A 13,456-nucleotide genomic window follows, 5' to 3' on the forward strand; every position below is an offset into this window, starting at 1 on the left:
TATCCTTCCTTCCTTCCTTCCTTCCTTCCTTCCTTCCTTCCTTCCTTCCTTCCTTCCTTCCTTCCTTCCTTCCTTCCTTCCTTCCTCCCTCCCTTCCTCCCTTCCTCCATCTCCTTCCTCCCTCCCTCCCTCCCTCCATCTCCTCCCTTCCTTCCTCCATCTCCTTCCTTCCTTCCTTCCTTCCTTCCTTCCTTCCTTCCTTCCTCCATCTCCTTCCTCCCTCCCTCCCTCCCTCCCTCCATCTCCTTCCTTCCTTCCTTCATCTTCCTTCCTCCCTCCCTTCCTTCCTTCCTTCCTTCCTTCCTTCCTCCATCTCCTCCCTCCCTCCCTCCCTCCCTCCCTCCCTCCTTCCTTCCTTCCTTCCTTCCTTCCTTCCTTCCTTCCTTCCTTCCTTCCTTCCTTCCTTCCTTCCTTCCTTCCTTCCTTCCTTCCTTCCTTCCTTCCTTCCTTCCTTCCTTCCTTCCTTCCTTCCTTCCTTCCTTCCTTCCTTCCTTCCTTCCTTCCTTCCTTCCTTCCTTCCTTCCTGTGTGTGGATTTAACACAGAACCATAAATCAGATTTACACAAAAACGTCATCAACGGGAATTTATCATTTTTACCGTGAGATGACAAATTCTTACCATGGGGAATGACGGTTTATCGTGAACGGTAAAATATCACCCATTCCTAGCCATGAGTGCCACAAAAACCTTTTTTAAAAAAAAATAAGAATATACCCTGAACAAATGTGCACAAACAGAAGTGATACAATCGAGCAGAAAATGGATCTATGAATATAAATCTAGTTGAAACCAGTAATGTAGGAGTAAAGGCGACGAGTGCAACAGTGACTGATCTTTCTGCCTTGAACTTGTGCAATCGTGAGTGTGAGTATTCATGACAGACCTCCGTCGCGCATCTTGCGGCCAGATGTGGACTTCCTGAGGAGGCTGCGTCCGGAGCTGAAGAGGGTGTTGAGTTCGTCCAGCGGGCTGGTCAGGGGTCTGCCGTTGGCCGGGTTGAACAGCAGCGGGGACGACGAGCACGAGTGGGCCCTGCGGGGCTCGGGCCGGGACATCTTCACGGGCGAGTAGGGCGGCGGCTTCCCCAGCGGCTCCCCGCCCGGCCTCTGCGCCGCCGACGCCTTGCCCGAGTCGGGGCCGCCGGTGACGGACGCGGCGCGGGTCAGGGCCAGGAAGCCGGCCTCCGGCGGGAAGGGGAAGTGCGAGGGCGGCCGGTAGGGAGGCGGCGGCGGCGCGCTGGGAGGCGGGGGGGGCTGCGGCGGCGGGGTGAGCGGCGGGGTGGACCTCTTCTCCGACATCAGCACGGTGAGGCTCGGCGAGGAGTCGGCCCGCTGGCGGACGAACTGCGGCGACAGCGGGCTGTCCGGGCCGGCGGCGTAGTTCAGGTTGGTCTCGAACACCGGCAGCTTCTTCACCTCCAGGGGGGTCAGGGGCGACTCGTCGGAGGCGGGGGAGCAGGTGACGGGGGACGGGGGGAACACCAGGAGGGGGGGGCGGTGGGGCAGCAGGTTGGGGAAGGGAGGCGGGATGTCGCAGCCGCCGTCTTTCCCGAGCTGAGTCCTCTGGGCGCCGCCGGCGGACGCGCCCTGCGTCTGAGCACCGTCCACCGCCGCCCGCTTGGCCTCCCCGCCCAGCGAGGGGGGGGCCCCCAACCCCCCCAACCCCACCAGGCCCAGCGTTAACGACTCCAGCTTGGCTGCCTTGGTCACCGTGGCAACAGGGTTCCCACCATCGCCGTCGGCAGGGAGGTACTTCATCTCCTCGTAAACCGCCTCCGAGTCGGGCTGCTCCGGGCTGTCGGGGGGGTCCTGGAGGCTCCGGGCCCCCAGCATCTCGATGTACACGTCCTCCTCGTCCTGGGCCTTGTAGAGGCTGAGCGCCACAGCCTGGGACACGTCTACGGAGGCGGCTCGCTGCATCACGCCCCCCCCGAATCCCCCGAACACGCCGCCGCGGGAGAGCAGCGCCAGCTTCACCTCGGCGGGGCGGAACTGGTGCAGGTGTGCGGCCACGGCGTTGATCTCCTCGTACGAGCCCGTCAGCTTGGTGTTGGGGCTGCGCTTCGGCTTGGGGGGGGGCACCTTTCTCATGGTCGTGTAGTCGTCACTGTGGGGCCGGGGCTTGGCTGAGGGAATGATCAAAAAATAAAAGATTACTCAAAGTTAACCCTTCATGACCTACCATAGAACAAGTCCACTTAAGCATAGTTTTACTGCCATTTTATGGAGCATTCTTATTTGCTATGCATCAAAACAACCCATACAGGACTGTCTCATAAAATTAGAATATTGTGATAAAGTTCTTTATTTTCTGTAATGCAATTAAAAAAACTAAAATGTCATACATTCTGGATTCATTACAAATCAACTGAAATATTGCAAGCCTTTTATTATTTTAATATTGCTGATTATGGCTTACAGTTTAAGATTAAGATCTCCAGAATATTCTAATTTTTTGAGATAGGATATTTTAGTTTTCTTAAGCTGTAAGCCATGATCAGCAATATTAAAATAATAAAAGGCTTGCAATATTTCAGTTGATTTGTAATGAATCCAGAATGTATGATATTTTTGTTTTTCTAATTGCATTACAGAAAATCACAATATTCTAATTTTTTTTTTCTAACTTTATCACTAGGGGTGGGCAAAAATATTGATATGGCAATATATTGCGATACTTTTCCAGCTGATTCAATATCGATATTCAAAATTTGAATATCCATTTCTTTTTTTTTTTTTTTACATGCACTCAATAACCCTTTTAAAACCCGAATATTGGCAATAACCTAAATTTGCACGACCATGTAAACACCAATAACCCCTTTGAATAACCCGAATTTGCTCATATTCCGGTTTTTAAAAACCCGAATATGACCCCTGGGGTACTCCTTTTAAAACCCGAATATTGGGTCATGTAAACACCAAACGGAATATCCCCATCAAACGGAACATGAATTTGTTTTCTGCGCATGCTCTGTTCACAAGGAATCCTTGTCTTTTGAGTCCAGGAAGTTCTTATAAACACGGGGAAACGCAAGACCACGCCACACTTTTGGAGTGAGGAGGAGACTAATCACTTCATAAATGTAATGAAGGATATGAACATTTCTGCATTTGTAGACGGTAGAAAGTACTGGGATAGCGAGATTTACAAGAAGGTGAGCGAAAAGTTGCGCGAAGCATCATTTGTTTTGAATTTGGATACAGGAAGAAGAAGCGCAAATGACGCTAATTGCGTCATCACGTTCTCCGTGCGTCGCTGGTTTGATCCAGATATCCTAAATGATTAATTACCATGTAAATGGAATATTCCGAATGTTTCAGTAACCGGAATATTAGCAATAACCCAAATTTTGACTGCATGTAAACGTAGTCAAAGCCTCTGAAGCCCAGAGGAGTCGTGTACCTGCCGGGTCGGTGGGGGACAGGTAGGACTTGGGGGGGCTCCCGGCGGGCGACCCGTACCCCTCCGGGGTGCAGCTCTCTTTGGTGGACATGGTCAGGCCGGCGCTGACGGCCTCGTAGGACGCGCTCAGGCGGGTGTTGGGGTCCCTCTTTGGTTTGGGCGGCGGCTGCTTCCGCGGCGACGACAGGTTCCCGTTCCCGGCTCCGTCCTCGTGGGCGTGCGCCACCTGCTGGAAGGCCGGTTTGAGGGGGGGGCTGGCGGAGAACGGGACGGCAGCGTTCTCCACGGCCAGAGGGATGGGCACCGAGCTGGACCGGAGGTGGCGGATGACCCGGCTCCCTCCGGGGCCGTCGTGGCCTTTTCCGTTCTTCTCCACCGTCCTGCAAACAGACGGGAATGAACTCATGGTCAAATCTCTTTTCTGTCTGATCCAGATTTAGTTGACGGTATATTTAGACGGCCGTGAAGCTAAAAACCGTATGCCCGCTTCAACTATCATGCCTAAATACGGCAGTTTGGTAGAAAAGGAGATTATGCTTTGAATATAATCTCCTTCCATTAATTGGATCACATCCAGTCTGATATTTCCTGGTTAATCTGGGTTAGCCATCTGTTATTTCTGCCACAGCAGGCGGGGGGGAAAGCGAGCATGTGTGGAGGTGATCGGGGAAGGCATCGTGAGAAATAGGAGAGAAATTAGTCTGGCATTAATGAACGTATGCAAGTAAATGCCTTTTTAATCCCCAGAGGACGCGGCAGTCCGGCGGTACGCTTCGTGTGACGCCGTCACCTCACTGTGCCGGCGGTAACTTCACCTTCAAATGAAGCTTTTATGATAAAAAAAAAATATGATAGACTTTAATTCAGGAGGTTTAAAGAAAAAGTTTTTCACAATTTAGGAATTAGAGCCGTTTTAAGCAAACAACCCTCATTCTCTAATCTATAATGAGTAATTGGACGATTATTTTTCTGTTGTTTGATTAATAAAAACCATAATATATCAAATAAATATAAAAAATCCTTAGTAATATACTTTATTAAACAACAGAGTTTTGCACAGCAAAATAAAAATATAGAATAAATGTATTAAAAATTTAAATTGCAAACAAAACACGTGTTTTGCATTGCACTGCATGTTATCCAAATGTGTTAAAAATAACATATTTGGGTAAACACACTAAATTTCACACTAAATTGCATATTTTTATTACATAAAAAAAGTCTAATCACGAAATGAACCTATTCTATGGCGGATGGAACTAAAAAAAACAAGTTCATTGGCACTTTAGCTTCTGCTAACTGGTAAAACAAACAACCAAAAAAAGGTTTTTCATGCCGGTAAATGGAGTCATGACCAGAAAACATCAATCATAGGAGCTGATGCAGAACATAATTTCATCATGTGACATTTGTTTATGCAGTTATTTTGCTTATTATATTTTGCAATTATTATTATTATTGATGCTTTAGATGCTCCAACATTGCTTGTCTGGTATGCCAATTCAAAAAGGTGTTAGGGACTTAATTTAAAGTATTCCCAGACTTTTGATGATTTAGGTCCGTTTTGCTGCTTTTTGCAGGACTTTGTCGGGCTGTGAGGATGTTGCAGTTTCAGTGTCTATTCTGCAAAGTGCAAAAACGGTTTGTTTTGTATGACTCACGTGTGCATGGCGATGTGTCGAAGACAAAATATGAAGTGGATGTGTCAACGTATCGCTACAGGCCTAATCAACAGTATTTGGACAAAGTGGTCATGACTGCGTTAAGTCTGCAGGACATCAAGGGCCCGACCTTCGCCCCCAGAGATGCTGGAGCAGCCGCCTCCAGCTGCTGGGGGTTTGTTTCTGTCTTCAGAAACGAGGAAAGCTACAGATCAGGTGACCGACCTGGCAACCAAGAACATCCCACATTCTCCTGTCGTTGTTGCAGGATTTTCTTTCTTTCCTGCTTCTGTCAGCAGTAGGGACGGGCGGTATGGACTAAAAAATGTATCACGATCATTTCTGGCATTTATCCCGATAACGATAAAAAAATACCAATTCAACTCCACCTTTGTAAATATAAATCTATCACCACATTCAGTCTTTGGAGCCCCCAAATCACAAAAGAATACTAATTACTACTAAACTACACCAATTAAATTGAATTAATAAAAACCAAATTAAATGAGTTACACCTGTACTGCAAAACTGTAATGACTCAGATCCGCCATGTTTGTTACACAAAAACCTCATCAACGGGAATTTATCTTTCTTTCTTTCTCTTTCTTTCTGGCCCATCCATCCATCCTTCCTTCCTTCCTTCCTTACACAAAAACGTCATCAAGGGGAATTTATCGTTTTTACCGCGAGATGACGACAGACGAGCTCGACACACCGCGTGGCGTATCTTAGCCATCGCCAAACTGCCTCCGAATCTCCCGTTTTAGTTTTATTTCCATCTTTGGGGGTTGTTGAGGTTGTTGGGTTTGATTCGAGGGCGATGTGCAGCGTTAGAACGAGGTGGAGGCGGGAACACGGCTTCATCGCTGCAACCTTATACAATCTGATAATGCAGCTCATTATCCCGCCATCCATCATGGAGCCCACAATTAAACGTCCCCAGCATGCAGGTATAGAATGACATCATTAATCACCAAAACACAGGCCGTGCAGACATCCACACACATGCAGAAACAAATTAACACATGATTAAAACACACGCACGTATAATTAGGAAGGCAAATGATTCCTTCGTAGCGTCATAAATCTTGTGGATGACGGAAACTGGAAAGAGTTTGTTCCCCCTCCAGACCAAATAACGCTCTTAGTCGTGATGATGTCATCACATTTAGAGCTTAATTAGACTGTAGTCGGCATCAGAAACGCCGTTTTAATGAGAGTTTGGCTCCGATTGCTTATATTATTGACAATTTATGACTGAAAACAGGAAATCGGTGGCGTTTAATGGCTATTTTGACTTTTGTGTTGGAACTTTGTTGGGCGGATGTACCTCCTGGCCGGCTGGTCCTCCTCCATACCGACCGGCTCGGGCCTCTCGCCGAGGGGCGGGCTGCTGCTGCTGCCGCGCGCGTTGAGCAGGGCCTTGCCGCCGCAGCGCAGGCGGTCGCTCTCTCTCGCAATGTCGGAGGCGTTCTGGATGACGAGCTGGTCGTAGGTGCGCAGCCCCAGGTCCTCGGCGCCCTGCAGGAAGCGCTGCACGCCGCGCTCCTCCCGGTGGTGCAGCGAGAGCCGGCGATGGACCCGCCGCCTGGCCAGCCAGCCTCGGACCACTGACACACGTGGACAGAGGTGTAAAAAAGTATTCACATTCCTTACTCAGGTAGAAGTATAGATACTAGAGTTTAAAAATACTCCTGTAGAAGTTGAAGTATCAACTTAAGTTTTTTACTCAAGTAAAAGTATAAAAGTACTGGTTTCAAAACTATTACTTCCAACAAATCCATTATTCCTTCAGTTAAAATTGTTGAAATTTCATGAACTAGTAGACTATAGTATTCTGCCAATTATGTTTAAAGCTCATAAAAAAACTTTACCAATCAACATTCAGAAAAGATTTGAAAAAAGAGAAAGCAAGTATAACTTAAAAGGAACAGAGATTTAAAAAAAACCAAGATGCAGGACAATATTGATGGAACGTTGTGTTTCTGTGAAAGGAATCAGTTTATGGAACAATCTGAATAAAGAAAACAAAGAATCCAAATCAAACATTACATTCAAAAGAACAATTAAAGCCAGTATGTTAAGGAAATATAATGAAATATGTTCGTTGAGTTTGACTGACATACCCATAGGCGACGGTAATTTTATTTTATTTAAATTTTATTTTATTTTAGTTTTTTTATTCACTTAGTTGTTGTTTTTTATTATTAGTATTTTTAATTTGTTATTTGTGAAGTTATTTTTTGGAAAAAGGGGCAGATCAGATAAGATTCGTCTTCTTTCTGCTCCCTTTTCATTCACAATTTAAGAACATTTGTATTTGTATTGAATTATTTTTTTTTTAAATGAAATAAAGAATAAAATGAAATAAAATGAAAAATGAAATGAAACTTAAAGTATAAAAGTAAAAGTAATGTAAGGGGGAAAAAAGCCATAAAGGACAAAAGCCATTGAAAATGAATGCATTGTAGTATAATACAAATATATTAAAGAACCATATATGTGTACTATTGAGCATTAACATGTGTTTCAGAGAGCAGACGCGTACAAACCAATAAGGTGTCGGAATGGTATTATGTTTATACTTCTCATCCAACCACAACCAAATTCACTCTATCCGGATGGAGCAATTTAACTGGATAGTTATTTTTTAAAGGCCGAAATGAAATAGAGTAACGAGGCTGTTTTTAAAATGTAAGGAGTAAAAAGTACAGATAATTGCGTGAAAATGTAAGGAGTAAAAGTAAAAAGTCGTCTGAAAAATAATTACTCCAGTGAAGTATAGATAACCAAAATTTCTACTTAAGTAAGGTAACAAAGTATTTGTACTTGGTTACTTGACACCTCTGCACGTGGAGGGGGGGAGAAGGCAGAGGCGTGAGCGGAGACCCAGACGGACGGACAGGCGTCCCGGTCGGTGGATATTACCTTTCTGACAGGTGATGATCTTCTTACGGAGCTGGTAGCAGCGGTCGTTGAGCTGGTCGGCCTGCCAGTACGTAAGGAACACTTTGCTGCTGCCCATCTGCACAAAAAACAACAACAACGACGACGTGGGAGGTCGGTTATTCGCTGTGTCCTGCTGGAAACCTCACACGAGTGTGGTAGCGTAAAAAAAGGAGCAATAATTTACGATAATAGGCGGGTTGTGGGTTGCGGCCTGGACGTGGTTTGGACTTGTATTGTTTTTGTCAGCCTGTTTCAAATTCAGTTTTAGTCTAGTCTTTGGGTCAAGCTATCATTTTAGTTTATATTAGTTTTAGTCACGTTCATTCTCCTTTTAGTCGTGTGAAGTTTCAGTCGACTAAAAGTCATTTTAGTCTTATTTTAGTCAGAATTGTCCAGGACCATTTTAGTCTATTTTTAGTCAAAGATTGTATTTAGCCAAACCCATTTTACAATTCAAACAAGGTTATCTTATTATTATATTATTGTTACCTTATAGACTCAAGAATACCTTCATTCCAGATACAGAAGACTCTAATTTGACTTTACAACATATTTATTTTTCCGCATTTCTCCCCATTCTTTTCTTTTTCAACGACAAATTGGGTTTTCTTTTTCACGTCTATGTAGGAAAGTTTATCCAAAGATGGTTCTTCTTCTTCTTCTCCCCCCCAGAGCAGATCCCCGCATTTCTCTGTGTAACTTTGTTTTTAATTTACGTGAACCTAGAGCTCTGCGTTAACGGCATCAGCCTCTAACTCTGCAGCTGCATCTTCTGGATCTGATTCCCCGCTGCAGCGACTGGGATTGAGGACTAACGTCACCCAGCAGAACTAAACCAGAGAAACTACTGAAAACATGGAGATTAAGGATCTTTGGTAGAACATTTTGTCTCGTTTTGGTCAACAAAAATGAAGACACAGAGTTTTTATCTGGTAATCTACATTTTAGTCTCATTTTTATTTGTCTACGATATTTCATTATATATTTAATTATCGTTATCGTCACATGACCAGCATTTTCGTTGTGTCTCGTCTCGTTTTCCTCGGGTGATAAAGGTTCATTGACGACAATATTTAGTTTCAAAGTTTATTTTAGACGGGACAATGCATATTAATGAACACTACATCAAGCAGTGTAAATACACCGGGTTTAGCAGAAATGCTAGTTTCCACCCGCAGTCCCCACAAACAACCAGACACACTCACACTCACACCTACGGTGAATGATCAATTAACCTAGCATGCATGTTTTTGGACTGTAGGAGGAAGCCGGAGTACCTGGAGAGAACCCACGCAAGCACGGGGAGAACATGCAAACTCCACACAGAAAGACCCTGCCGGGCCTGGGAGTCGAACCGGGAACCTTCTTGCTGTGAGGCAACAGTGCTAACCACTAAGCCACCGTGCTGCCAGTCATAGTCATAATTTTCATTGATGAAAGCAGCTTTAGTGTAGACGATGTGTTTCCTGGACTCTGGGGGGGATTGGGGGGTGTGGAGGGGGCTAAAGGTCGCTCTGCCCAAGGTGCGCGGTAGTGCGAGGCCGACACATCACCGCTGACCACAGCGTCCTTTGCAGCACCGGCGAGATGCAGAGATGTGTGTGTGTGTGTGTGTGTGTGTGTGTGTGTGTGTGTGTGTGTGTGTGTGTGTGTGTGTGTGTAGCGGCGCTGGGAGTGTGTGAGGAACCGTGACCTGCAGGGTCACTCATCCAGACACAACAGCAGTCTCTCAGACAGACGGCGGGGGGGTGGGTGTGTGTGTGTGTGTGTGTGTGTGGAGGGTGTGTGTGTGTGTGTGTGTGTGTGTGTGTGTGTGTGTGTGTGTGTGTGTTTGTGTGCGTGAGAGGAATCGTGATGAGGCCGGACAGCTGGAACCAGCCGTCAAAGATTCCACGGCATCTTTCAAACGGGGGACCGAGGGATTAAGTCATTTGGCAAATCTTTTTGTTGCCGACGGCGACGGGAAAGCGATGGACACAAACGCACCTGCCATCCCTGGAGCTTGGAGCGCAGCAGGACCGAGCGGCATCCCTCCTCCGCCGAGGACTGCTTCCTGTCTCCCAGCGCCGGGACCACCAGATCCTTAAATCTGCGGAGAGAAAAAAGGGGGAAAAAGAAGAAGAAGCGTTGGAGCGGCGGAAAGAGAGATGTGCTGACTGGAGAAATTTAGAGGAGACGCCGGCCACCGGCTGTTTTGGAAACAATGAGTTCAAAGGTCAGCGAGGTTATACGGCGGAGCAGCCAAACAGCATCTGTTCCCATTGATGTCGTCCCCGGCAACGGTTGCCGTGGCCGGTCAGCCGGGGTGAGTCACGGGCTTGTTTGTGCAGGGATGGCCAGCAACCCAGCGCTGCACCCGTCAAGGTTCTTCAGGAGGAAAGGAAAGCAAACTTTCTCCCTCTGAAAAGCGTCAGAGAGATAAACATGAAGCCCTGGTGGGGTCTGTGTCTGCCCCGCTCCGCCGCTCGCTGGAAGCACTTCCACCTGCGACAGAGATCTGCTCAATAAATCTCCCCCTGTTGTTCACGGAGATCGATAACAGGATTGACTGTTATTGTACTTGTAAAACAAAGCCCCCCCGACGAGCTACATCACTATTAACTCCATAAATCACTGCAGTGCAACAAATGACTGAAATAAAGGAAGAACAGGCCGATTTTTGAGATTAGAGTATTTAGACGAGGCCCGGCGCCGTCGGCGAGGTCAGACACGGCTTTAAATGCACCTGAACTCCGTTAATTACAAACCAGATGAAATTCAGCCACCGTTACTTTCTTTTTCTCCGTCTGTGATCTTCCAAAAGTGATCGATAAATGGCTCAGACTATTGTATGAAGCGCATTTCCAGATAGTTCAAGGATTTCTAATGGTAATATAACAAAACAAAAGGTTGGGAGAGTCGTCTTTACTTCTGCAGGACATCATCCTTCCTGTAAATCTGAGCTCAATCTTTCCAAATACAACGTTTCAGATGCTAAATACTGTATTTTGTGGACCATTAGGCGCACCGGGCTGAAAGGCGTCATATCAATGAACGGGTCTATTTTCATACATAAGGTGCACCGGGTTATTAGACGCATGATAAAACATATATAAAGCAAAACAAAATAGTCTGGTTAGTCGAACTCATTCACAATAACTCCAATATGTCCAATACAATAAAAATTGGAGGAGGTAAGCGTTGTACTACCTCCTGTTCTCTGATTGGCAGAGGTGGATAGAGTAGCCAAAAATTGTACTCAAGTAAAAGTACTGTTACTTCAGAATAATATGACTCAAGTAGAAGTAAAAAGTAGTCATCCAAATAATAACTTGAGTAAAAGTAAAAAAGTACTCAAGTACTGAGTAACTGTTGAGTAACGTCTGATTTATTTTTTTAACACAACCATTCAAACAGACAAAAGTACAAAATAATCATCTTCAGGCAAATTAAATGAATAAAATAATAAAATAACAAATTAATAAAAAATAGCTTAAATTAATATAAGCTTAAAGTAAATTCAAGTACTTTAATAAATGATAAAATAAATAAAATAACAGAATAAAAAATAACAAGTAGCACAATATTTTTTAACCAGGCAGAACTAGAACAAGCCCCTGAACTCATAGAAACTGTGTGTGTTTGAGTCTGTGTAAATGTGATAAAACATGCAAAAATAAACATTTTTCCCAAGGAATCACCCAGTGATGTCATGAGATTGACGCGTACGTGGATAAAAGGGATAAAAGAAAAGTAACAAGCTCAACGTAGCCTAATGTAGCCGAGTAAGAGTAACAGTTTCTTCTTCACAAATCTACTCAAGTAAAAGTAAAAAGTATAGTGATTCAAAACTACTCCTAAAAGTACAAAATTTCCCAAAACGTACTCAAGTAAATGTAACGGAGTAAATGTAACTCGTTACTACCCACCTCTGCTGATTGGTTCATCGTTGCCAGCGATAGCAGACACCTGAAGTTAGTGTGAGGTTGGAACAAGGTTGTATTCCAACATTTGATTATAATTAGATTATGATATAGATTTGAAAATCGGGTTTATGCTAAAAACCTAACGTTGGCATCTAATCATGGTAAGGTACGATGGATTAAATGTTGGATGATGGCTGCCTGCCAGCCCAACATAATCAGTTATCATACATTGTCTGACGTTGCAACCCGTATCCAACCAAGGACCAACTTTGTCAGAACGGTCAGAACATCAATCAAGCGGAGCGGCTTCTTCGCTACCAAAGTCGTACTAAAACTGCATTATTTCTGAGCTCAGTGTTCCACATAAAACTGGTTAGAGGTCAGTGAGCACAACAAAATTCATACATACAGTGGGTTTACATACATACAGGAATTATAAACAGGGCTGCACATAATTATTTTGGTCTGGTGCTCAGAGGAGACCCTGGATATGTGACTTGGGCCTCCAAAAACGCGGTGACCCATCTCGCCGGATCGATAAAAGAGGGATGCAGGAATAAGTTATAGGCAAAACGATATTTATTCACTTATAAAGATGAATGGCTCAATATGGTCCTTTACAAAGTTAATTTATTTTAATAATTCAACTAGAATATGGTGTAAAAGTTAATCTATTTCAATAATTCAACTTAAAAGGTGAAACTAATATATTACCTAGTCTTATTACATGCAAAGCAAGATATTTTAAACCTTTATTTGTTATAATTTTGATGATGGAATTGTTTATTGATTTCATAAAATATTCTCTAATTTATTTTTTATTGGGGTTTTCATAAACTGTGAGCCATAATCAGAGCAGCGTCTTGCAGGTAACTGCTGCACGCAGTGACGGACGCTGGCTGATTTATGGTTCCGCGTTGCACCAACGCAGAGCTTACGGGGTAGGATACGTGGGACCGCGAACGTACGGTACGCGTCGCCGCGTAACATCATGCAGCCGCTTCTCGGCGAACACACGTTTTCTGTTTCTATCCATGGGTAGTGGTTCAGTTTGGCGTCTCTTTGTAGTAGTTGGTGGTGGAACGCCAAAATAATTACTTAATGGCGCTTGCTTCTTGGACATTTTGACGAGACGTGTCAGGGTTTGTTCAGTAAAGCTGATCCTTACCTCTCTCCCTGCGCAACCCACAGCAGCAACGGACGCGCTGTGATTGGCCAGCCCAGTACCAACTTTGAGTGGCAGTTCTGGGGTATTCTGGTCTGGCCACAACCAATAATATGAGCCCCAGCTGTTGGTACGCAAAAGCGCTTTGCAGCACAAGATTGACAGCGCACTGTGGATTTTGACGGCGCATGCGCTCTGGCGGCCCACTTATGTGCAGCCCTGATTATAAAGGATTATAAAGGGCAGTGACGGTTTTTGAGAAGAATTAAAGGAGCATGAGGCAGGATTGAGGCAGGATTTATGAAAAAAATTCGTATACGTTTTAAGTTTTCTAGTAATAATGTCAGATGAAGCGTTCCAAACCAAAAA

General features: G+C 44.8%; 1 protein-coding gene across 1 annotated transcript in view; it reads right to left on the reverse strand.

Moving 5' to 3' along the window:
• myo16 (myosin XVI) overlaps positions 1–13,456 on the reverse strand; it is a 148,174-nt gene that overhangs the window by 13,901 nt on the left and 120,817 nt on the right. The window contains exons 28-32 of the mRNA XM_061723355.1: positions 10,004–10,106; positions 7,997–8,093; positions 6,399–6,678; positions 3,408–3,787; positions 886–2,127 (exon numbers count right to left, since the gene is read on the reverse strand). Coding sequence (XP_061579339.1) covers positions 886–2,127; positions 3,408–3,787; positions 6,399–6,678; positions 7,997–8,093; positions 10,004–10,106 — 2,102 coding nt within the window. The remainder of the gene's footprint in view (positions 1–885; positions 2,128–3,407; positions 3,788–6,398; positions 6,679–7,996; positions 8,094–10,003; positions 10,107–13,456) is intronic.

This window comes from Cololabis saira, chromosome 6 (assembly GCF_033807715.1).
Source record: "Cololabis saira isolate AMF1-May2022 chromosome 6, fColSai1.1, whole genome shotgun sequence".
Lineage (NCBI taxonomy): Eukaryota > Metazoa > Chordata > Actinopteri > Beloniformes > Belonidae > Cololabis > Cololabis saira.